Source organism: Aquarana catesbeiana, linkage group LG03, assembly GCF_042186555.1.
Source record: "Aquarana catesbeiana isolate 2022-GZ linkage group LG03, ASM4218655v1, whole genome shotgun sequence".
In the NCBI taxonomy this organism is placed as follows: domain Eukaryota; kingdom Metazoa; phylum Chordata; class Amphibia; order Anura; family Ranidae; genus Aquarana; species Aquarana catesbeiana.
In genome coordinates, this window is record NC_133326.1 from 642,513,346 (window position 1) to 642,540,558 (window position 27,213).

The following is a 27,213-nucleotide window of genomic DNA, read 5'->3' on the forward strand; positions in this document are numbered from 1 at the left end:
ATAGTATGCATATGATATATTAATTCACGATTGTTACAATATAGCACTTTTATTTTATGCAATTTAGCACTTTGTGATAATGGATTTTTGTATGTGCAAATAGCACTTTACCTTCTTGTTGCCAATTTTCATGTTTTTTGGTATATAGTTGTGCACATAAGTTTACATACCCTGGCAGAATTTATGATTTCTTGGCCATTTTTCAGAGAATATGAATGATAACACAAAAACTTTTTTCACTCATGGTTAGTGTTTGGCTGAAGCCATTTATTATCAGTCAACTGTGTTTAATCTTTTTAAATCATAATCACAACAGAAACTACCCAAATGACCCCGATCAAAAGTTTACATACCCTGGTGATTTTGGCCTGATAACACATAACCTGATATACACACAAGTTGACACAAAGGGGTTTGAATGGCTATTAAAAGGTAACCATCCTTGATGTGATGTTGACTGTGATCCATTTGGATCTGCGGGAAAAGGTAGTTGAACTGTATAAAACAGGAAAGGGATATAAAAAGATATCCAAGGAATTAAGATTGCCAATCAGCAGTGTTTAAAATCTAATCAAGAAGTGGAAAATGAGGGGTTCCATTGAAACCAAACCACGGTCAGGTAGACCATCTAAGGTTTCAGCCACAACTGCCAGGAAAATTGTTCGGGATGCATAGAAGAACCCACAAATAACTTCAGGTGAAATACAGGACTCTCTGAAAACATGTGGTGTCGCTGTTTCAAGATGCACAATAAGGAGGCACTTGAAGAAAGATGGGCTGCATGGTAGAGTCTCCAGAAGAAAGCCATTACTTCGCAAATGCCACAAAGTATTCCACTTACAATACGCCAAACAGCACAGAGACAAACCTCAAACCTTCTGGCACAAAGTCATTTGGAGTGATGACACCAAAATTGAGCTTTTTGACCACAACCATAAACGCTACATTTGGGGGAGGAGTCAACAAGGCCTATGATGAAAGGTACACCATTCCTACTGTCAAACACTGAGGTGGATTGCTGATGTTTTGGGGATGTGTGAGCTACAAAGGCACAGGAAATTTGGTCAAAATTGATGGCAAAATGAATCCAGTATGTTATCAAATAATACTGGAGGAACATTTGCATTCATCAGCCAGGAAGCTGCGCATGGGATGTACTTGGACACTCCAACGTGACAATGATCCAAAACACAAGGCCAAGTCGACCTGTCATTGGCTACAGCAGAATAAAGTGAAGGTTCTGGAGCGGCCATCTCAGTCTCTTGACCTCAATATCATTGAGCCGCCCTGGGGAGATCTCAAACGTGCAGTTCATGCAAGACAGCCCAAGAATTTACAGGAAGAGCAATGGGCAGCTTTACCATCTGAGAAGATAAAGAGCCTCACCCACAAATACCACAAAAGACTTCAAGCTATCATTGATGTTAAAGGGGGCAATACACGGTATTAAGAACTGGGGTATGTAAACTTTTGATCAGGGTCATTTGGGTAGTTTCTGTTGTCATTATTATTATTTAAAAAGAGTAAACACAGATCATCGATAATAAATGGCTTCAGCCAAACACTAACCATGAGTGAAAGCAAAGTTTTTGTGTTATTCATATTTTCTGAAAAATGGTCAAGAAATCATAAATTCTGCCAGGGTATGTAAACTTATGAGCACAATTGTATACTGTGATACACCAGATTATACCTTACACTAGCAGCACGAATTCCACTTACCCCCAATATTTTATTTTGTATAGTGGTGAAAACTTCCCATATAGGTTTCATACTTTGCTTCTCCCCTCACATCTCCATTACAAATTCAAGTAAGGAATCTCTAGCTGAATATACAAGAACAAAGATATGATTTTCCTCCTCTCTTCACCTAGACATAATGCCTATTGCCACAGTTCCAATGAACATTTATCATTCCCCACATACTTGGAAATCATTATCAAAAACATGCACAATTCTGAATAATAATGCATACAAGGTCCCAGTATGTGATCAGAGCAGAAGACTTCATATATGGTGTAGGACATAAAGAAAATACCAGGTACATCCAAGTGCATGATCGGCTCACTTCCCCTCATGTGACAGTACTGGTGTTTAGCCCAGTACCATCACACAGGGCCAACTAGAGCAACTCAAAGCCTTTACTGGATTTTTCTACTTGCTCTTGGCGGCTGAACAGAGAAGTGGTGAGCTAAAGATGGAAAGTATGTGCAACTTAGGTAGGGGGCTTTGGGTATGCATTAAGTCACACGAGAGGTCTCGGACTTTCAATACAGGGTGAAGCAAGCTTCTACCTATATTAATGCTTAGTCCTGGCAATTGGCACTTCATGGTACTGGATATAAAGTTATTTTGAGACTATAAACAAAGCAAAAAAGATGTGCATTATGTAATATAAACACTACAAATGCTTACTATAAGAAAGCCAAAACTCTCATTCTATTACATTAAATGCCATACTAATCCTCAACAAAGCAACATTATATTGGTAGGCATATTTGGGTATAGCAAATTGACACAACCCCTATGACGTGCTTTCTTTGCTCACCCTGGGGCTGCAGCTGTGTTAGGTCTCGAAGGATTGTCCGGAAGGAGGGTCTTCCTGAGGGGTTGTAATTGTGACATTGTCTGATCAGATCCGCCAACTCTTTGCAGGATGGTTCAGGGAGGCCCAGCTCCTTTTCATAAAACCGTTCTTTCTGTAGAGAGATTGACAGAATAGCACTATAATCTAGTTGGTTAAAGGGGGAATTTTGTATCATAAATTTCAAACAGCACAAAACTGCCACAACTACGAAGGGATTAAATGAGGTATAAAGACTCAAAGGGGCTCTGGGCCAGGATCCCAAAGCCCTTGTTAATGACAGAGCTCTCCCTAAAGGCGTGAAATGAACGGCTATTGAAGATATGCAGGAATCTGGGCACATCATATAGAGCAATATTAGATGGGATATCAACACATTGTAAAAAGTTATGAATCGTGAAAAGGTTCAGATGTGGGGATAATGGGGATAAATTGATTTTAAAGGTTAGATTTAATTCTGGGATGAGTAGGCTCAATATAAAGGTTAATACTGAACAAAATATACGTAGAACAAAAGCTCCCTTGTATAGTAGGACCAGAAGGTGCTGAATGAAACCTTCTGCCTTTACCTTCAAGATATCAATGCAGTTGCTGAGATATTTTATGGAATTTTTGACTTCCTGGATGTCCATATATGCAAATGTTTAGGCCTCACCCCATCTTCTCCTGTGCGACACCTCTAGGGTCTGGCACTAGACTGCTCAGGCAATGGGTGCTGCATTGTGAATCTGCTAGCTACCTTGAAAGTCAGGGCGTTTCAGAAGGGGGGACTTGGTACCACTTTGAAGGTGACAGTAGTAGGTCTGCAGGTAAGATCTGTTACCCTAGAATGCTTTTTAGTTCACAACATGCAGGTTTACTTTTAAAAAAAGCCACATTTAGTAGATTTTTCCTAGTTTAACATGGCTGCACAGTCACATAAACAGCCCCACCATTGTAAGGCTTATATAAAATACTTAGCACCCACTACAGCCCTGTTTAAGTGAATTCTTCTTAGTGACTTCTGCTTCAGGTGCTGTCTGCTCTGCAAGGGACACACATGTGATTTCAGCTGTATGGATGAGAGGGACCTAGTCTAACCAGATTTAAAATTTCAATACCCAATATTTTGGATGAGGAAGTCTGCCCATGTTACCTCAGGCGGTGTTCTCTCTTTCAAAGGAACTTCCCCATTAAAACATATTTCCAGTAAGGTAGTCCCGAAACTCCATTTGTCAGCAGCGGTACTGAGAGTGGAGACATTTCGAACGCACTCAGGTGAAATCCACGGGATTCTGTCCACACGCTCTGGAAAAAGATGGAAAAAAGTCAGTACTGCTGCTATATATTCCAACTACTTTTTATATACATCATATTCACATATTCTGCAGTGCTTTCTAACAGGACAAAAAACACAAGAAAATCATTGTAATGAATCCCCCCAAAAAATGAGCCTAAAAAGGAGTTTTATATTAAAGAAAACAAAGGCAGCCTGTACAGATTTGTCAACCTGAAAAAATGAACTGCCTGGCTGTCACAATGACATACCTGTCACAGTTGACACAAGGGCGGATTTTTAATTTATTTTCTTTTTACACATTCATCCAACTCCATCCCAAGTGTTCCTCTTTACCTCAAAATTATTTTTAGTAGTAATTATGAAATTAAACAAAATACTAATAAATGGGCAGAAAAGAAAGGCAAAGCCGGAAGATTTTCTTTATCTGAATGTTATTTATATAATCATATTGGTAAAAAAATATGACAGAAGGTAGTAGCCATGGCGAAACATATGTAATAATAATTATAATAGTATAATCATAAAATATCAAATACTATGAAAATATTATTATTATTATAATAATAATACTTCTATTAGTAACAGACCTACAGGACTTTTTTTAGTAAATATACAGTGGTAAAAAAGGTACCTACATGTACCTTTAATTGTATGTAAAAATTGGCAATCCTTACAATACATGAGCCACAAATGGGCAATTTTATACATTACACAGGCAATAACCAGTGAAGTGTTACATTATGCAGGCAGCTATTAGGCAATTGTTACAATACGCATTACGAAATGCAATAAATGGGCAGTTGTGATTACATTGTATATGGGGGGCAACAAACAGGCAATTGTAACTATATGGGGGCAACAAACAGGCAATGGCAACTATATTGGGGGGGGGGGCAACAAACAGGCAATGGCAACTATATGTTTGTGTGTGTGTGTGTGTGTGGGGGAGGGGTAACTAACAGGCAATGGCAACTATATGGGGGGGCAACAAACAGGCAATGGCAATGATATGGGGGCAACAAAGAGGCAATGGCAACTATATGGGGCAACAAACAGGCAATGGCAACTATATGGGGGCAACAAGCCAGCAACTGTGACAATATGCAGACAATATACAAATGTTTGTGACAATATCCATGCAATTATGAAAATCTGCGGACAACAAATGGGCAATGATGGAAATATGAGGACTGTCACAACTGAGGTTACAAAGTAGATATGAAAAACCCAAAAGGGTGCACAGGTATGGTGTATACAAATACAAGATTCTAAAGCAGAGGTGGTCGACTTTTTTGATATAGGGGGCCTCAAGTGCAGCCCTCGACATTACTAAAGGGCCACACGTAATATTCAGTGAATGTAAGGGTAAAGAACTCTGTCAAGAGACAGCAGACATGCAACAGGAGATGGTTAGAGACTACGGCCATGGTATAAGAGATGGCCAAAGTCTGAACATGCTGCAGTAGATGGTGAGAGACGGTGGACATGCTACTTCAGTGGAGACTGAAGAGATGATTCAGGAGACAGTCATAAACTGAACCTCCAATGCAATACTCCCAACGCACATGTTCTTGCGCAAACGGTTGTATCTTAGATTGGGTGCTGAAATGATCAAGGGCTGGAACCAACTGCAATCATGCGAAAGAAGTGTCACCAGCACACCAGGATCTCCAAAGTTGGGTCCAAAGCTTTAAACATAGTATCAAAAAATTAAAGCAACGTTTCGGAGTCACGCAGGACCCCTTCATCAGGCATGTGACAAATTCCAATGACATCATATCCCATCCATAAACCTGTGTGTTTGCTTCCTATTACATAAAACAGCCATTAGGCTGTCATAACCACTTTGGCCAGATCTGTGTCATAAACTGGAGACATGTTCTATGAGACTGCAATTACAGCCACTTTACAAATCAATGCTTCCACATTTTTTGTTTCCTACAACCCCCTAAAAATGACTTATCTGGTGTTTCTCTGAGCAAAACCCATTATAAAATATCAAAACAGATGGACAGCACTGAAATAAGTAAAACAGTGTGCAAAAAATAAATTAAACCATTTAAATAAATGACTCAATTCTAAATAATTATTCTCCTTTCTGGACCTGAGTAAACACCAACGCAAGGAAAATCGCAGGTTACCATGTGCAGAGGTCTCCAGGCTACAGGTTGGGCAGCAGGGCTCTATAGAATAACTGGGTGTTTTAAGACATTGAACATGTTTTCTTACTATGCCACCATAAAATCTCTTATATAAACAGACAGTAAAGGCTTATGCACACAGCCAAAAATGACCTTTCATAACATTCTAGTTGATTACGGTGCTCTCTGGGATATATAAAAATATACATTGATCAGCCATGACATTATGAACACCCACCATAACAATATGACCACCCACTCAATATGGAGTAGGTCACCCTTTTGCCACCAAAACAACCCTGACCCATCAAGGCATGGACATCACTAGACCTGTGATGGTATGCTGTGGTATCTGGCACCAAGCTGTCAGTCAGTAGCAGATCCTTTAAGTCCTGTAAGTTGTGAGGTTGGGCCTCCATGGATGGCATCCTTGTGCCATTTCTTCCCTAGGTAAGCCACACACACGCAATCGACCATTCACATGACGTAAAAGGAAACGTGATTCATCAGACCAGGCCATCTTCTTTCATTACTCCGTGGTCCAGTTCTGATGCTCATGTGTCCATTGTAGACGCTTTCGGCTGTGGACACGGGTCAGCAGGGGCACCCTAACCAGTCTGTGGCTACTCAGACCCATACACAAAAAACTGCAAAGACCTGTGTGTGTTCGGACACCTTTCTATAGGAACCAGCATTAAAGTGGTTCTAAAGGCTCAAGGTTTTTTACCTTTATGCATTCTATGCATAAAGGTAAAAAAACCTGTGTGCAACAACTCCACCCCAGCCTCCCTAATACTCACCAGAGCCCCCTGTGGGGGCCATTGGCTCACACTGCTGTCAATTACAGCCAGTGAGCCAATAAGAAGAAAGAGGGGGCGAAAAAGACCGAGCTGCGGCTCCGTGTCTGAATGGACACGCAGAGCAGGGGCTCGTGAGTGAGCCTGCTCGGGTGCCCCCACAGCAAGTTGTTTGCCATGGGGCACTTGGCAGGAGGGTGGAGACAGGAGCACCAGCGGTAGACCCGAGAAGAGAAGGATCAGGTCTGCTCTATGCAAAACCATTACGCTGGTAAGTGTAAAATGTTTGGTAATTACTTTATTTTTTTTTTTTTAACTTGACTTTAATATCACTTTAAAGGGGTTGTAAAGGTAAATGCATTAAGGTGAAAAAACTTCTGACAATACCGCCGCCCCCAGCCTCCCCGTTTTACTTACCTGACCCCTCGAAAGTCAGCTTCTCGTTCCCGACATCTATTCCTCCGCTCACCCTGGCCGCTGATTGGCTACAGTGGATGGATTGGAAGCAGCGCAGCCATTGGCTCGCGCTGCTGTCAATCACATCCAATGACGCGGCGCGCTGGGGGGTGGGGCCGAGTGATACAGTGAGCGGCTATAGCCGTCGGCTGTATCACGGGAGCGCGCCCGCAAGCACTAACCACCATGCGAGGGAGCTCGCATTAAGGTGGTTAATGCTTGCGGGGAGGAGCTGAAACAGCCGCCGAGGGACCCCAGAAGACCAGGTTCGGGGCCACTCTGTGCAGAACGAGCTGCACAGTGAAGGTAAGTATAACATGTTTGTTATTTTTTTTTAAAAAAAATTTTACCTTTACAACCCCTTTAACTTTATCACTTTAACTTTTTAGGCAAGTTTAGCTACAATAGCGCCTCAATTGGATCAAATTACAAAGGCCAGCCTTCGCTCCCCACGTGCATCAATAAGCCTTGGCCGCCCATAGCCCTACTGCTGGTTCACCAGTTTTCCTTGCTTGAATCACTTTTGGTCGGTCCTGACCACTGCAGACAGAAAACATCCCACAAGAGCTGGAATTTTGGAGTTGCTCTGACCCGGTCGGCTAGCCATTACAATTTGGCCCTTGTTAAAGTCACTCAAATGCTTGCCCATTTTTTTACTTTCAGCTCATCAACTTTAGGGGCAACATGTTCACTTGCTGTCTGATATATCCCACCAACTTTCAGATTGCATTGTAATGAGATAATGAATGTTATTTACTTTACCTCTCAGTGGCCTCTCATGTTATGGATGAAAGTGATAAAATACTAAAGCGCTGAAGTGAAAATATAAAACTACGTGAGAATAAATAGAAATAAACTAATAAATGCAAATAAACTTCAAATATCCAGATACTACAGCTGCAAACATTCAGTGACACCCCACTTGTAAAGTGGGTCCCTTGAAAAAGTCACGTGCTCAGTGACGATACGCGTGGGGAGGAGCTGGTGAAGCTCTTGTCAGTGTACAGCCTCCAGTGACGGAGGAACACGGAGGCGAGCAATTTACTGACCAAAATTTGAGAAATGCGATCTATATTCCTAACATCATGTGAGTGGATCTATTGGGGTCTCTGCTAATTTACATGTAGTAGATGATTTGTGCGCAATGGTCTTTTCCCACTTTTGTATTTCATATGGGGGAAAGCAATAGAAGCGGAGAACAAATGATCCAAGCCGGCGGATGTAAGCCTATCCACTGCTGATTCACCTAGACTCACAAAGCCCTGTTTTAACACGCATAGGAGGTATCAATTTTGCTTCTAACCAGTGAAGTAATCACCATCCTAATTGAGGTGTATTGGAACTCACACAATTATAATCCCTTTATAATTGTTAATCTTAACATTTATTTATTTATTTATTCACTATTTTTTCACAATATTTTGGTTTCTTTTATTCACAAGAACAGTGGGAAATAATTTTGGATTTGAGCTGTGTGAAGTTGGCACCCCATGTTTGTAAAACCTGAATAAAAATATACCATTCGTTTGTGCCGCGTTTGTGCTGATTTGTGCCGCAAAAATGAGCGTTTGTGCCGGTTCGGTTTCTGAGATATTAAACATTCAATTTAATGCAAGCCCCGCCCACTTTGCACCCCATGTCCCTGAATTTTAAAAACAAACGTGCCATTCGTTTGTGCCGCATTTGAGCTGGTTTGTGCCGCAAAAATAAACGTTTGTGCCGCTTTGGTTGCGGAGATATTGTGCGTTATAGTTGCTGTAACCCCGCCCATTTTGCACCCCATGTTCCTGAATTTTAAAAACAAACGCGCCATTCGTTTGTGCCGCGTTTGTGCTGGTTTGTGCCGCAAAAATAAACGTTTGTGCCGCTTTGGTTGCGGAGATATTGTGCGTTATAGTTGCTGTAACCCCGCCCATTTTGCACCCCATGTTCCTGAATTTTAAAAACAAATGTGCCATTCGTTTGTGCCGCGTTTGTGCTGGTTTGTGCCACAAAAATAAAACTTTGTGCCACTTTGGTTGCGGAGATATTGTGCGTTATAGTTGCTGTAACCCCGCCCATTTTGCACCCCATGTTCCTGAATTTTAAAAACAAACGCGCCATTCGTTTGTGCCGCGTTTGTGCTGGTTTGTGCCGCAAAAATAAATGTTTGTGCCGCTTTGGTTGCGGAGATATTGTGCGTTATAGTTGCTGCAACCCCGCCCACATTGCACCCCATGTTCCTGAATTTTAAAAACAAACGCGCCATTCGTTTGTGCCGCAAAAATAAATGTTTGTGCCGCTTTGGTTGCGGAGATATTGTGCGTTATAGTTGCTGCAACCCCGCCCACAGTGCAGCTTTGGTTGCGGAGATATTGTGCGTTATATGTTGTCAAACCACATTGACTTTACACCTTGTTAATAAAGCTTACATACAGAACCTAAACTCAGCTTGGGTTTCCTTAATGTAAAGCTCCTCCCACTGTACTGGCACTGCACTTCATATTGTACCCTGAAAAAGGCACCTCTGCCGGGTTAGCCCCCCCATATCAAAATTTTTGAAAAAATCTTATGCAGTTTGTTAGATCTTTGTTAGATCAGGTTAGATCAACTGTTGTTTGCGTTAGATCTCACACAGAAGAAGCGATATTAACAGTTATTTGCTGGGGGGGCTAACTCGTCATCAGCCCCCCCTTATCAAAAAATTGACCAAACAGTTAGCTATTTTGGAAGCAATTTGTTAGATCCGGTATGATCAAGTGTTTTTAACGTTAGATCTCACATAATTAGAGACTGATTAAGTGATTAATGTGGGGGGGGCTGGCCCCCCCTTATCAAATTTTCGGCCCAAAAATCATTCAGGCTAATAGATATTCGTTAGATCCGGTAAGATCAAGTGGTTTTAACGTTAGATCTCACATCATTTCAGAGATATTCCACATCAAAATAGAGATATTAGGTGGTACATATGGAAGGGTTAGCCCCCCCTTATCAAATTTTCGGCCCAAAAATCATTCAGGCTAATAGATATTCGTTAGATCCGGTAAGATCAAGAGGTTTTAACGTAAGATCTCACATCATTTCAGAGATTTCATATTCTTTGCCAATAACAACATCCAAGTTAGTAGTTAATTGTTAGATGAAGTTATTATTGCATTAAACCTAGCATGCACATGGCAGAAATCAGTAATAATCGCAATGTAAGTAGGGATAAAAGCTTGTTGCAGTTTGATCAGTGAGATGTTTTATTTAATCTATGATAAATACATAACAATTTGTTATTTTATATGAGAAGTTAGGCCCCTGTGGCAGTAGCTTAAAATTAATAAATTTTGGCATCGCTGCTCTAAATTGTGGGCACAACTGGAACAGGCCCAGACTGACATTCTGCTGCCAGGGGCTCTGTGGTGCTATGACCAACTACCGCCTGTGCTGAAGTCACACCCCATAATGGGTACGACACTCCGCATATGCTCCCAGGTCAGCACACAGAACCGGCTTTCTTCCCTGATTCCCCATTGCTCCCTATCATAGAAAAACCGTGGTTCCTCCCTGGTCTGGAACCGCAAATGTTTCGGACCCTAAGCCAAACAGGTAGGGTCCAGGCATCCCACTTCCTAACGGGAGGCCAATGGCCTTCCACAGTAGTGCTAATGAGCCCTTCAAACTTTCCTTGTGGACAGCGCTACAATTACAACACTTTCTCAATACTTTGCCTAATCCACAGGGATTTAATCGTCCCCTGACGTCCTTTGAAGCATACTGTTCCAAAGAGGGTTCCCTTCCACAGGCTCTATCCAAAACATACGCCCTCTTGAACTGTCCGGCTGAACAACCACACTTACCGTTCTTGAACAAATGGGAAAGTAAGCTGGGGCGTACATTTACATCTGCTCAGATACAACATGTCCTCAGATTTTCGTTGAAATCATCGGTTTGTACGAAAATGAAAGAGACCAACTATAAACTGTTAACAAGGTGGTACCTCACCCTGCAACTACTGACCAATGTTGGAGATGCCAGGGGGATGGAGGAACACGACTTCACATATTTTGGTCGTGCCCTAAATTGATCCACTTCTGGGAGACAGATAAACCACGCAAAAATTTACGGAATACAAGGTTCCTGGTGATCCAGCTTTTTCCTGCTACATGTCTCCTCCATCTGAGCCAAACTCTATAAAAACTCCATTCCAAATGAGATGGAAGATCGAGTACTCACTGCACAACACCAACAGGAAAAATACTCTAACACTTGGGGACTATGGAACCAGTTTGTCGTTTCCGCAGAGGGTACTGCCCTTCTTGGGACTTAATGTCACAGATAAGTTCCGGAGCCCGTTCACCATAGTTATCCTGAACCAACGCCATTTCACCCGCCCAGCCTTACCTCCCCCCCCCTTCTCTCCTCTTACCTTTTCCATCCTTTTTTCCTTACCTTCTTTGATTATTGAAAATGAGAAAATAGTTTTGGGCGACAGCGGGTCTTGCTCCACAGCCCATTTTCCATCTTTAATAAAAACTGATAGGCCAGGAGGTAAGCAGCCTTTTGAGCAGTGTGCCGAAAAATGTTTTCAAAGAAATTGAGCATGCCGATTTTATAACAAAAAAGTCAACTTCACAATCTCAATCACGAAAAGGATTTTTTATAAAGTAAATGCTGTAAACTACTTTAGTAGTGAGAAATTAACATCCTGCACTCTCATGCCTCAGATCAACCCCAATTCATACACCTTCACACCTCAGATCACTGTATCACCTGCAAATCTGCCCCACCGCTGTACCCCCCTGCTCAACTGCCCCCACCACTGTAACCCCCTGCAAATCTGCCCCACCACCGTACCCCCATGCTCTTCTGTCTCACTGCTGAACCATCTTCTCATCTGTCCTAACACTGAACTTATCTGCTCATCTGCCCCACCACTGTAACCCCCTTTCTCATCTGTCCCACCTCTCTAACCCCCTTTCTCATCTGCCCCACCACTGTAAACCCCTTTCTCATCTGCCCCACCACTGTACCTCCCGCACATCTGTCCCACCTCTGTTCCCCCTGCTCATCTTCCCCACCTCTGTAACCCCCTTTCTCATCTGCCCCACCACTGTAACCCCCTTTCTCATCTGCCCCACCTCTGTAACCCCCTTTCTCATCTGCCCCACCACTGAAACCCCCTTTCTCATCTGCCCCACCTCTGTAACCCCCTTTCTCATCTGCCCCACCACTGTAACCCCCTTTCTCTTCTGCCCCATCACTGTACCTCCTGCACATCTGTCTCACCTCTGTTCCCCCTGCTCTTCTGCCCCACCGCTGTAACCCCCTGCTCATCTGTACCACTAATGTACCTCCTTTCTCCTCTGCCCCGCCACTGTACCCCCCTGTACATCTGCCCCACCTCTGTTCTCCCTGCTCTTCTGCCCAACCACTGTAACCCCCTGCTCATCTGTCCACCAATGCACCTCCTTTCACATCTGCCCCACCGCTGTACCCCCCTGCTCTTCTGTCCCACCGCTAAACCCCCTTCTCATCTGCCCCAACACTGAACCCCTCCTGCTCATTTTCCCACCACTGTAACCCCCTTCTCATCTGGCCCAACACTAAACCCCTCCCCCACTCATCTGTCCCATCACTGTACCCCCCTACTTTTCTGTACCACTGCTGAACCCCCTTCGCATCCCTCCCACCACTGCACCTTCTGCACATCTGCACCACCACTGTACCCCTTTGCTCTTCTGCCCCACCACTGTAACCCCCCTGCTCATCTACCCCATCAATGTACCATTTTTCTCATCTGCCCCACCACTGTACCTCTCTGCACATTTGCTCCACCGCCATATTCCCATGCTCTTCTGTCTACTACTGAATCACCTTCTCATCTGCCCTACCACTGTAACCCGCTTTTTCATCTGCCTTACTAATGTACCTCCTGCACATCTGTTTCACCTCTGTACCCCCTGCTCTTCTGCCCCACCTATGTTCCCCCTGTTCTCCTGCCCCACCACTGTAACCTCCTGCTCATCTGTCCCACCAATACACCTCTTTTCACATTTGCCCCACTGTTCTACCCCCCCTGCTTTTCTGTCCCACCACTGAACCTCCTTCTCATCTGCACCAAAACTGAACCCCCCCTGCACATCTGCCCCACGGCTGTACCCTCCTGTTCTTCTGTCCCACATCTAAACCCCTCCTGCTCATTTTTCCCACCAATGTACCCTCTTCTCATCTATGATATGTGTGATATGCAGAGTGGTAAAAGGAAGCAGAGATGAGACACATCTACTTGTCCTGGCACACTCATCCTGCTGATTCACCTCTCGCATCCAGCCCACGTGCTTGTATGTGATGTATGTGATGTATGGGATGTATGTGATGTCACATACGAGCATCTGGAATGGATGTGCAATGATGAGCTCAGGTCAGGGGTATTTTCTGAAAGCAGTGGGCTTGTGTGCAGGATCATAAGTTGGGCCCCCGCAGCTGAGGAAAAGTTTTTGCGCCGCAGCAAAAGTTGGGTGTGATTTTCATTGCGCTGAATATAAGGGGGGGCCAGCCCGTCCATATGTACCACCTAATATCTCTATTTTGATGTGGAATATCTCTGAAATGATGTGAGATCTAACGTTAAAACCGCTTGATCTTACCGGATCTAACCAATATCTATTAGCTTGAATGATTTTTGGCCCGAAAATTTGATAAGGGGGGGGCTAACCCGTCCATATGTACCACCTAATATCTCTATTTTGATGTGGAATATCTCTGAAATGATGTGAGATCTAACTTTAAAACCACTTGATCTTACCGGATCTAACGAATATCTATTAGCCTGAATGATTTTTGGGCCGAAAATTTGATAAGGGGGGGCCAGCCCCCCCACATTAATCACTTAATCAGTCTCCAATTATGTGAGATCTAACGTTAAAAACACTTGATCATACCGGATCCAACAAATTGCTTCCAAAATAGCTAACTGTTTGGTCAATTTTTTGATAAGGGGGGGCTGATGACGGGTTAGCCCCCCCAGCAAATAACTGTTAATATCGCTTCTTCTGTGTGAGATCTAACGCAAACAACGGTTGATCTAACCTGATCTAACAAAGATCTAACAAACTGCATAAGATTTTTTCAAAAATTTTGATATGGGGGGGCTAACCCGGCAGAGGTGCCTTTTTCAGGGTACAATATGAAGTGCAGTGCCAGTACAGTGGGAGGAGCTTTACATTAAGGAAACCCAAGCTGAGTTTAGGTTCTGTATGTAATCTTTAATAACAAGGTGTAAAGTCAATGTGGTTTGACAACATATAACGCACAATATCTCCGCAACCAAAGCTGCACAAACGTTTATTTTTGCGACACAAACCAGCATAAACCCGGCACAAACAAATGGCGCGTTTGTTTTTAAAATTCAGGAACATGGGGTGCAAAGTGGGTGGGGTTGCAGCAACTATAACGCACAATATCTCCGCAACCAAAGCGGCACAAACGTTTATTTTTGCGGCACAAACCAGCACAAACGCGGCACAAACGAATGGCACGTTTGTTTTTAAAATTCAGGGACATGGGGTGCAAAGTGGGTGGGGTTGCAGCAACTATAACGCACAATATCTCCGCAACCAAAGCGGCACAAAGTTTTATTTTTGCGGCACAAACGCGGCACAAACGAATGGCACGTTTGTTTTTAAAATTCAGGAACATGGGGTGCAAAATGGGCGGGGTTACAGCAACTATAACGCACAATATCTCCGCAACCAAAGCGGCACAAACATTTATTTTTGCGGCACAAACCAGCACAAACGCGGCACAAACGAATGGCGTGTTTGTTTTTAAAATTCAGGAACATGGGGTACAAAATGGGCGGGGTTACAGCAACTATAACGCACAATATCTCCACAACCAAAGCGGCACAAACGTTTATTTTTGCGGCACAAACCAGCACAAACGCGGCACAAACGAATGGCGCGTTTGTTTTTAAAATTCAGGAACATGGGGTGCAAAATGGGCGGGGTTACAGCAACTATAACGCACAATATCTCCGCAACCAAAGCGGCACAAACATTTATTTTTGCGGCACAAACCAGCACAAACGCGGCACAAACGAATGGCGTGTTTGTTTTTAAAATTCAGGAACATGGGGTGCAAAATGGGCGGGGTTACAGCAACTATAACGCACAATATCTCCGCAACCAAAGCGGCACAAACGTTTATTTTTGCGGCACAAACCAGCACAAACGCGGCACAAACGAATGGCGCGTTTGTTTTTAAAATTCAGGAACATGGGGTGCAAAGTGGGCGGGGTTACAGCAACTATAACGCACAATATCTCAGCAACCAAAGCGGCACAAACTTTTATTTTTGCGGCACAAACCAGCACAAACGCGGCACAAACGAATGGCACGTTTGTTTTTAAAATTCAGGAACATGGGGTGCAAAATGGGCGGGGTTACAGCAACTATAACGCACAATATATCCGCAACCAAAGCGGCACAAACGTTTATTTTTGCGGCACAAACCAGCACAAACGCGGCACAAACGAATGGCGCGTTTGTTTTTAAAATTCAGGAACATGGGGTGCAAAATGGGCGGGGTTACAGCAACTATAACGCACAATATCTCCGCAACCAAAGCGGCACAAACGTTTATTTTTGCGGCACAAACCAGCACAAACGCGGCACAAACGAATGGTGCGTTTGTTTTTAAAATTCAGGGACATGGGGTGCAAAGTGGGCGGGGCTTGCATTAAATTGAATGTTTAATATCTCAGAAACCGAACCGGCACAAACGCTCATTTTTGCGGCACAAATCAGCACAAACGCGGCACAAACGAATGGTATATTTTTATTCAGGTTTTACAAACATGGGGTGCCAACTTCACACAGCTTTGGATTTGTATCCCAGGAGGTCTTCAATTAGAAAATCACACCAGATAATTTTAACACATTGTATTTATATTTATATATACAGCCTATGTTTTTGTAAAAGTTTGTAACAATGTATTCACTTTAGGATGTGACTTGTCAGTGCATTGAAGTAGTAGGATATCCTTGAGATATTACGAGCGCATCACTTTATTTATATATTCATGTTATGGATGATCGCTGTATTCTAACTCAAAAGTTTAAGGCCCCTTTCACATGAGGCGGACTCCGTTTCTACGGAGCCCGCCTCGGTCCGCCGGCTCAGCGGGAGATCTGTCCGTTGATCTCCGCTGAGCCGGCGGATGACAGGTCCCTCTCTGCTCACTGAGCGGGGAGGGGCTTGTCAGGTGCCGCTGCCGCCTATGGAGGGATCGGACGAAAAAGGACAGCGTGTCCGTTTTCGTCAGATCTCCCCCGATCCGATCCGCCAGCGACGGACCTGGACGTAGGGTCATCCGTCTGCTCTTCAGCGGATCGGACCGGGTCGGATGTCAGCGGACATGTCTCCGCTGACATCCGACGCTCCATAGACTAACATGGAGCGCCCGTTCAGGTCCGCCGTCAAAACTGACAGGCGGACCTGAACGGTCCGATCGTGTGAAAGGGGCCTACAGTCCAACACAAGAATCCAAGTACCCAGCGCAGACTGTGACATGTACATTTAGAAAAGTGTGGGCTTGGCTCCAAAGTCAGGCACAATTCAGGCCCCTGTGTATGGAGTGCACATGGTGGTCAGGAGCTCACTTGGTGCCCAGAAATGAATAACAGCATCAGACACGCTGTACCAGACAAATGCACATATTGGGACATAAAACATCACTCCGTACCCTCTCTGGACAGCACTGTGAAGGTCACGCCTGGGTCGCTGAGTTTAATGAACGGAGAAGATCCATCTTCTAGACCTTTCCTGGCCAGTAGGATGTTATTCGCACAGACATTTCCATGGACCAAATTCTTATCTTCCTGCAGAAAGAAGAAAATGTATTTGTTCTATCATATCACAGAAAATATATAAAGTCATTTCTATATAAAAAATAACCACAGAACATAGCTACTCCACAAACTAGAGAACTAAAACCTAGATGATAAAGACAAGTAATCCAACACATAATTATGTAAGGGACCTCAAAATGGTCCGGACACCAAATTTTATTAGCCTCCATGGATACCCAACCCTGAAAGCAGCGACAACCAGTTGAATGAAATTGAAACAAGAAGCCAGGTGCTCGTTTTTACTGGCAATGATAGCTTGATACCTACTCACAGAAGTCACAGCTGTTGAAAGAAGACCAGGCTTAAATTAGAACTATAGGCAAAACCTTTTTTGTTAATTTTGGATAGAGCAAAGGAGGGTTATAACCCGTCAGATTTTTTTTTCGCCATCTGTATCCTATTGCGGAGATTTCTTCTCACTTCCTGTCCTACAGCCAAAAATCAAGTTAGATGAAATCCCTGAAAATCAAGGAAATTCCTTGGGGACCCCCAGGCCACCAGAACTAGTGTACCCATTGGAAGATTTCCCTTCCATTACTTTTCTGGGGACAACCCAAAATTTGGAATTTTCTAAGTGTTCTAATCCATCTCCACTCCATCCAAAACTACAGTAAATTTCAAATAAACCTGCAATGATCAGCATGAAGCTCAGCTTTAACTAGCCAAGACTTTCCCAATAGCAGTCTAGGTGTGATCTACAATCCTGAACAGACCCCATTTCATAAAGATCTATCAATAAACAATGCACTTACCAGGTAACTCAAAGCACTGGCCAGCTGTCTAGCTACAGTGAACTTCCAACCTGTCGTGATCAGATGTTTATCTTTGCGTAAGCAGACATCCAACGGCCCATGTTCTATAAACTCCTCCACCATGATGTCTAGCATAAGACAGAACAGAAATGTGACCAATGAAATGTAAGTTTGAATACACACAGAGCAAACCTGATCCATCAACAAGAGAAGCTCAAATGTGCTTAACTTTATTTGCAGTGCACACTGGCTAATCAGTCCACATACAATCCCAATTCCAAAAAAGTTGGGAAACGGTAAAATCCACATAAGAAACAGAATGCAACAATTTGCAAATTTTCATTAACCCAAATTTTATCCACAATAGAAAAACTGAGAAAATGTACCAATTTTAGGATAAAAAAATTGGTAATTTTACAATTGATGGCAGCAACGAGTCCCAAAACAGTTAGCTGGGCCATTTCTGCATGCGCAATAGAGAACCGCCTGTGAAGCCTGAAGGCTTCACTGCCGGTTTCCCTTACTGAAGATGTCGGCGCCTGCAGCCAAAGCCAATTGAGTAATTGGCTCGGGTGCAGACATTGCTGGATTTCTGGACAGGTAAGTGCCCTTAAAGGTCCTTCTACAAGTTTAACACTAGCAGTGTCTACTAGGAGTTCCAAAAAGGGACTTATTAGCGACATATATTCCTCCCTACAGACAACAACTAATGCAAGTATACAGAGTGGTAGTCTTGGGTGGTGGTGTAGGGATCAGGAGACTATTAATGATGAGGCATGGAAGCAAACTTTGGAGAATTTGATCAGAGTCTCCTCATCCTCTTCACAGTGTTTGACTCAGCTATTTATTTTTCACAGGTCTCACTATACTATACTACTAAAAAAATGCTTGGGGTAAGGCAGTTACACCAAACTGACCTAGATGTACCTGAAAATGGGCACACATACATATGATGTGGCGTTGCCCCAAACTGTATCGATATTGAGAGTATATATTGACACCTTAAAATATTCTAATCTCTACACACATTTATTCCGATACAAAAATAGCTTTGTTAGGGATTATATCGGAAGATATTCTCCCACCTGAAATGCATGCAATGTGGCTGCAGTCTATGTATATAGCCGTAAACTCATATTGCAGAAATGGTTATCAGACTTCCACCAATTGCTCTAAGGTCTGATGCGAATACTTTTAAGTTAAGGGAGGATTTGACATAAAAACATAGAAAATGCCCAATAAAATTTCGGAAAATTTGGTCTCGATGGTTAGACTCTAATTTATTTGCATAAATATGCTGAGCCTACCGATGAGTTTATTGAAAGTTAGTGGAGGGGTAGATCCCAGGTATGGGATAGCAGTACACATAATCCGTTAAGGTAGAATTATTCAACTGAATATAATGGTCTGTTTTATAATGCAGCCAACTAGTGTAATTATTAACTCATTGTTATGTTGAAAGATCTTAACCACTTGAGCCCTGGACCATTATGCTGCCTAAGGACCAGAGGTCTTTTTCCAATTTGGCACTGCGTCGCTTTAACTGCTAATTGCGCGGTCATGCAATGCTGTACCCAAACGAAATTTGCGTCCTTTTCTTCCCACAAATAGAGCTTTCTTTTGATGGTATTTGATCACCTCTGCAGTTTTTATTTTTTGCGCTATAAACGGAAAAAGACCGAAAATTTTGAAAAAAAATGATATTTTCTACTTTTTGTTATAAAAAAAATCCAATAAACTCAATTTTAGTCATACATTTAGGCCAAAATGTATTCGGCCACATGTCTTTGGTAAAAAAAATGTCAATAAGCGTATATTTATTGGTTTGCGCAAAAGTTATAGCGTCTACAAACTAGGGTACATTTTCTGGAATTTACACAGCTTTTAGTTTATGACTGCCTATGTCATTTCTTGAGGTGCTAAAATGGCAGGGCAGTACAAAACCCCCCCAAATGACCCCATTTTGGAAAGTAGACACCCCAAGGAAATTGCTGATAGGCATGTTGAACCCATTGAATATTTATTTTTTTTGTCCCAAGTGATTGAATAATGACAAAAAAAAAAAAAAAAAAAAATATTTACAAAAAGTTGTCACTAAATGATATATTGCTCACACAGGCCATGGGCCTATGTGGAATTGCACCCCAAAATATATTCAGCTACTTCTCCTGAGTACGGGGATACCACATGTGTGGGACTTTTTGGGAGCCTAGCCGCGTATGGGACCCCAAAAACCAATCACCGCCTTCAGGATTTCTAAGGGTGTAACTTTTTGATTTCACTCTTCACTGCCTATCACAGTTTCGGAGGCCATGGAATGCCCAGGTGGCACAACCCCCCCCCCAAATGACCCCATTTTGGAAAGTAGACACCCCAAGCTATTTGCTGAGAGGCATATTGAGTCCATGGAATATTTTATATTTTGACACAAGTTGCGGGAAAGTGACACTTTTTTTTTTTTTTTTTTTGCACAAAGTTGTCACTAAATGATATATTGCTCACACAGGCCATGGGCATATGTGGAATTGCACCCCAAAATACATTTAGCTGCTTCTCCTGAGTATAGGGATACCACATGTGTGGGACTTTTTGGGAGCCTAGCCGCGTACGGGGCCCCGAAAACCAATCACCGCCTTCAGCGTTTTTAAGGGCGTGAATTTTTGATTTTACTCTTCACTGCCTAACACCGTTTCGGAGGCCATGGAATGCCCAGGTGGCACAAAACCCCCCCAAATGACCCCATTTTGGAAAGTAGACACCCCAAGCTATTTGCTGAGAGGCATGGTGAGTATTTTGCAGCTCTCATTTGTTTTTGAAAATGAAGAAAGACAAGAAAAAACTTTTTTTTTTTTTCTTTTTTCAAATTTCAAAACTTTGTGACAAAAAGTGAGGTCTGCAAAATACTCACTATACCTCTCAGCAAATAGCTTGGGGTGTCTACTTTCCAAAATGGGGTCATTTGGGGGGGTTTTGTGCCACCTGGGCATTCCATGGCCTCCGAAACTGTGATAGGCAGTGAAGAGTGAAATCAAAAATTCACGCCCTTAGAAAGCCTGAAGGCGGTGCTTGGTTTTCGGGGTCCCGTACACGGCTAGGCTCCCAAAAAGTCTCACACATGTGGTATCCCCATACTCAGGAGAAGCAGCAGAATGTATTTTGGGGTGTAATTTCACATATTCCCATGGCATGTTTGAGCAATATATCATTTAGTGACAACTTTGTGCAAAAAAAAAAAAAAAAAAAAAAATTTGTCTCTTTCCCGCAACTTGTGTCGCAATATAAAATATTCCATGGACTCGACATGCCTCTCAGCAAATAGCTTGGGGTGTCTACTTTCCAAAATGGGGTCATTTGGGGGGGGTTTTGAACTGTCCTGGCATTTTATGCACAACATTTAGAAGCTTATGTCACACATCACCCACTCTTCTAACCACTTGAAGACAAAGCCCTTTCTGACACTTATTTTTTACATGAAAAAGTTTTTTTTTTTTGCAAGAAAATTACTTTGAACCCCCAAACATTATATATTTTTTTAAAGCAAATGCCCTACAGATTAAAATGGTGGGTGTTTCATTTTTTTTTTTCACACAGTATTTGCGCAGCGATTTTTCAAACGCATTTTTTGGGGAAAAAACACACTTTTTTAAATTTTAATGCACTAAAACACACTATATTGCCCAAATGTTTGATGAAATAAAAAAGATGATCTTAGACCGAGTACATGGATACCAAACATGACATGCTTTACAATTGCGCACAAACGTGCAGTGGCAACAAAATAAATACATTTTTAAAAGCCTTTAAAAGCCTTTACAGGTTACCACTTTAGATTTGCAGAGGAGGTCTACTGCAAAAATTACTGCCCTCGATCTGACCTTCGCGGCGATACCTCACATGCATGGTGCAATTGCTGTTTACGTTTGACGACAGACCGCCGCTTGCGTTCGCCTTAGCGCAAGAGCAGGGGGCGACAGGGGTGCTTTTTTTTTTTTTTTTTTTTTTCTTTATTATTTTTTTGCTTTTTTATCTTATTTTTAAACTGTTCCTTTCATTTTTTTTTTTTTTAAATCATTTTTATTGTTATCTCGGGGAATGTAAATATCCCCTATGATAGCAATAGGTAGTGACAGGTACTCTTTTTTGAAAAAATTGGGGTCTATTAGACCCTAGATCTCTCCTCTGCCTTCAAAGCATCTGACCACACCAAGATCGGTGTGATAAAATGCTTCCCCAATTTCCCAATGGCGCTATTTACATCCGGCGAAATCTAAGTCATAAAATGCTCGTAGCTTCCGGTTTCTTAGGCCATAGAGATGTTTGGAGCCACTCTTGTCTCTGATCAGCTCTATGGTCAGCTGGCTGAATCACCGGCTGCATTCTCAGGTTCCCTGTTGAGACAGGAGAGCCAGAGAAAAACACGGAAGACGGTGGGGGGGGGGGGGGGCATTCCCTCCCACGGCTTGTAAAGGCAGTCTAGAGGCTAATTAGCCGCTAGGATTGCTTTTACATGAAAGCCGACCGCTGGCTGAAAAGAATGATACCAAGATGATACCTAAACCTGCAGGCATCATTCTGGTATAACCACTCAAAGTTGTGAATGGCGTACCTGAAGACAAAAAAATGGTTAACAATAAAGCACAGTAAACAGTAAAGTATAAATAATTACATACCTGAAAAACAAACATGATAAAACATAATAACAATAACAATAACAATAACAATAAAACACTGCAGAATAGAATACAGTAAAAAAAGAGCAGAACAATAGAGAGAGAGAATAGAGAGAGAGAACAATAAAACGACAACTATTTTTTTTTATTTTATATATATATATTTTTTTTTTTACACTTTTTTTGTAACTAACTTTTATAACGGTAACCGGTTCCAGGTTCGGGTCTCTCAAAATGCGATGGCATCTTGGGAGACCCTGTGAAAGTGTGCCTAGTCTGTGCAATGCTGTACCCTACGCTAATACTCAACTAGTGTATGGTAGCGTTCAAAACATTCACCAATGCAAAGACCAGGATTGTCAGGACAGGAGGGACAATAATAGCGGGTGTCACGCCTATATCCGCGCTTGCTGCAGACACAACATCTTTTTGGGGGGGTTCGTTGGGTAGGGGTACTCGGGAGCACATGAAAATGCCTCTCATGCAGCCGACTGCATTTGGTTGGGGATGTGAATGGGGGAAGTACGGGTGCTGCAGAAGCGGTGGGTTCCCAATTAGGATTGGCGAATGCAGCAGGAAGGGCACTATGGGCACGACGGGCCTGTGTTTGTCTTTTTGGTGGCAGCGGGACACTATTTGTGCTTGCCACCTCACCAGCTTGAACTGCACTTATGGGACTCACCACGTCACCAAGTGTTACTGCAGCGCTGGTTTGACTACGACCGGGGTATACTAGGCCGCTGGTGCTTGCCAGTTCAATAAAAAGCTTCCAAAAAAACTGTTAGCGATCGCAGGGATCAGGTCTGACTCTGCGAACGCTGCAGTTATGCGTTTAGTGTTTTGTAAGTGTCAGTGATCGATCGATACTGCACTTGGGTGGGCTGGACTGGGCCGGGCGGAGGGGCAAAACGCAGGTGCTAGCAGGTATCTGGGCTGATCCCACTAACACTGCGTTTTTGGGAACCCTAAACTGCTGGGGACGCTAGTATAGATCTGATCGGATCAGATATTGATCCGTTCAGATACTATACCACTAAAGGAGGCGTATGCTGCGTGCGTGGGTGTTAGTGGTACTGGCGCTAACCTGACGCTGCCTGGGGCCGGTGCTTGCTAGTTCACCAAAATGCTACCAAAAAAACTGTTAGCGATCGCAGGGATCAGGCCTGACTCTGCGAACGCTGCAGTTATGCGTTTAGTGCCTTGTAAGTGACAGTGATCGATCGATACTGCACTTGGGTGGGCTGGGCTGGGCCGGGCGGAGGGGCACAACGCAGGTGCTAGCAGGTATCTGGGCTGATCCCGCTAACACTGCGTTTTTGGGAACCCTAAACTGCTGGGGACGCTAGTATAGATCTGATCGGATCAGATATTGATCCGATCAGATACTATACCACTAAGGGAGGTGTACGGTGCGTGCGTGGGTGCTAGCGCTACTGGCGCTAACCTGACGCTGCCTGGTGCTTGCTTGCCAGTTCACCAAAATGCTACCAATAAAACTGTTAGCGATCGTAGGGATCAGGCCTGACTCTGCGAACGCTGCAGTTATGCGTTTAGTGTTTTGTAAGTGACAGTGATCGATCGATACTGCACTTGGGTGGGCTGGGCGGAGGGGCAAAACGCAGGTGCTAGCGGGTATCTGGGCTGATCCCGCTAACACTGTGTTTTTGGGAACCCTAAACTGCTGGGGACGCCAGTATAGATCTGATCGGATCAGATATTGATCCGATCAGATACTATACCACTAAGGGAGGCGCATGCTGCGTGCGTGGGTGTTAGCGGTACTGGCGCTAATCTGACGCTGCCTGGGGCGACGCATATCACCGCCGGGCGATCAGGGGGCTAAACCTTTATTCGGTAATAAACGGCGGGTGCCCTGACACTATAAAAAATAAACGAACTAACCTGCGTCACCCGTAACGGTTATACGGTGATCAGTGGTGAAAGGGTTAACTAGGGGGCAATCAAGGGGTTAAAACATTTATTCGGTAGTATATGGGGGTCCCTGTCACTATAAAACACTGACGGCGAACCTAAATATTTAGGTCACTAACTAGCGTCACCAGTGACACTAATACAGCGATCAGAAAAATGATCGCTTAGCGACACTGGCGATGGGGGGTGATCAAGGGGTTAAAACTTTATTAGGGGGGGTTAGGGGGGTATCCTAGACCTAAAGGGGGGTAATACTCACTGTCCCAACACTGTAACTGTCACAAACTGACACTATGCAGTAATCAGAAAAAAAAAAAAAAAAACCTGCTGGTGTCAGTTTGTGACAGGGGGGGGGGGTGATTGGGGGGGGATCGGGGGGCGATCGGGGGGGGGGGATCGGGGTGTTTTGTGTGCCTGGCATGTTCTACTGTGTGTGTGTGTGTTGTGCACTCACATTGATGTCTTCTCCCCTCGGCGCTGGAACGGAAACTACCGAGCCGAGGGGAGATGACATCATTTCCTTTGCTGCTGTTTAGCATACAGCAGCAAAGGAGTGTTCCCATTGGCCGGCGGCGATCGCGAGGGGGGGGCCACGAACGGATGGCCTCCCCCTCATCTCCGATCGCCGGGGAACAGAACGGGACCGCTTCGGGCACCGGGGGGGGGTCCGATCGGACCCCCCACCCGCGAGAGGCAAATCACGTACATGTACGTGATTTTGCCTGCCCGTGCCGCCTTGCCGACGTAAATCGGCGTTAGGCGGTCCTTAAGTGGTTAAGCAACAATGATTATATAATCAGGAGGTTGCATAGTCTATTTCAGTGGTTCTCAACTCCTGTCCTCGGGACCCACCAACAGGCCAGGTTTGCAAAATAACTGAAATACATCACAGGTGGATATAATTTGATGCTCAGTGATTGCAGTATTCTAGTCTGCATTTCCCCAAGGTAATACTTCAATTCTGGCCTGTTAGTGGGTCCTGAGGACTGGAGTTGAGAACCACTGGTCTATTTGGATTACTTTTTTTGTCTTTGTTAGTGTAATTTTAAATGTTTAATGGGCATGTTTTGTAAAAAATGTAAAAATATTTTCAATAAAAAATATCCGATTTAAAAAAAAAAAAAAAAAGAAAGAAAATCCAAATCTGACTATGATCCAGAAACGCCTCCAGGTCAAGGCTCATTTAAAATGGTCTGTTGCAAAGTGGAAAACTGTTCTGTGGTCAGACAAATCAAAATGACATTTTTTGGCAACCATGGGCACCTCTTCCTCCGGACTAAGGAGGAGAGGGACCCTTTGGCTTGTTATCAGCGCTCAGGTCAAAAGCCTATATCTTTGATGGTATGGGGGTGTATTAGTGCATACGGAATGGGCAGCTTAAAGATCTTGAAAGGCACCATCATGGCTGAAAGATATATCCATGTTTTAGAGCAGCATATACTCTCATCCAGATGATATCTTTTTCAGGGAAGGCCTTGCATATTTCAGCAGGATATTGCTAAACCGCATACATGACAACAGCATGGTTTTGTAGTAGAAGACGCCGGGTGCTTAACTGGCTTGCCTGAAGCCCAGACCTTTTACCAATTGAAATATTTTGTGCATCTTGAAATGAAAAATATGACAAAGACTCAGGACTGCCGAGCAGTTATAACCCTATATTTGGCAAGAATGGGACGACATTCCTGTGGCTGCCATCAATTTCAAAAGTACCTTTTTTTCTACAAATTGTACATTTTTCAGTTTAAACATCTGACAATTTTTTTATTTTCTATTGTGAATAAAATATAGGTTTATGAGATTTTGAAAATCATTGCATTCTGTGTTTATGTTGATTTTACACACCTTTTTTGGAATTTGGGTTGTACATCAGTGGTTCTTTCTACCTGAAAATGCTCTATAAACCCTTGTTTTTAGCAGGGGAAAAAAAGTCCTAATGTGCACAAATGCTATTAGCAGGGGCTTTGTTTTTCCCATTCATACTAGGAAGGTCAACACATGATATTGTATCATATGTTAGTCTCAACCCGGGTCTCATAAGATTTAACGTATTGCCCAGGGTTCAATGGACCTAGATGTCCTGTCCACATATAGCAGCACAAGCATACATCAATTAACTTGGCAAGAACTCTGACTACTTTGCATACCTAAATAAAAGGCTATATAAGGATGCAATCATAAAATATTAATAGAACACTTGCTCAATTTTATGGGTTGCAAATTGTACAAAAATGTAAATAAAACATTCAATTCCAATTCTTAATTACTTGTGTAATTAAGTGTAAGCGTGTCCTGGATGGCAGGTATATCGCACACATATTTGAGTTGTGGTCCTTTTAAAGGGGGACGATTTAGGAGACATTGCTTGGTACTCAGGGGTTGTCACCTATGCAGAGTGAGGTATTCCGGGTTAAGTTTGGCTGGAGGACTGATTTCCAGTGCTCTCTGGATTGATTAATTAGTATTAGGGACCTGGGAATGTAAAGAGGTTTGGGTAGAAAGACCTTCCAAACCCTGACTACCAGGACTCTGGTCACGATGGGGTTAAGCCCAAGGCAAGGGAGGCTTGAAAAGGCAGCAGGGTGCAATGAGCACCTGTGTCGGTGAGGTTGAGTGGAGAGAGACACTCCCATGTTGTGAGCAAGTGAGAGGCTCTCTGGCAAACTGAGACAGTGATTGCTGAACCCCTGTGGCTTGTCTGGCATGCCGAACCCCCGGAGGAAC

The 27,213-nt window shown here is 43.4% G+C and overlaps 1 protein-coding gene across 2 annotated transcripts in view; it reads right to left on the minus strand.

The window, feature by feature from the left end:
- Positions 1 to 27,213, minus strand: part of TYK2 (tyrosine kinase 2) — a 124,075-nt gene that overhangs the window by 23,386 nt on the left and 73,476 nt on the right. For both annotated transcript variants that reach the window (XM_073622562.1, XM_073622561.1), the window contains exons 15-18: positions 17,888 to 18,015; positions 16,970 to 17,105; positions 3,720 to 3,871; positions 2,549 to 2,699 (exon numbers count right to left, since the gene is read on the minus strand). In XM_073622562.1, the coding sequence (XP_073478663.1) occupies positions 2,549 to 2,699; positions 3,720 to 3,871; positions 16,970 to 17,105; positions 17,888 to 18,015 (567 nt within the window). The remainder of the gene's footprint in view (positions 1 to 2,548; positions 2,700 to 3,719; positions 3,872 to 16,969; positions 17,106 to 17,887; positions 18,016 to 27,213) is intronic.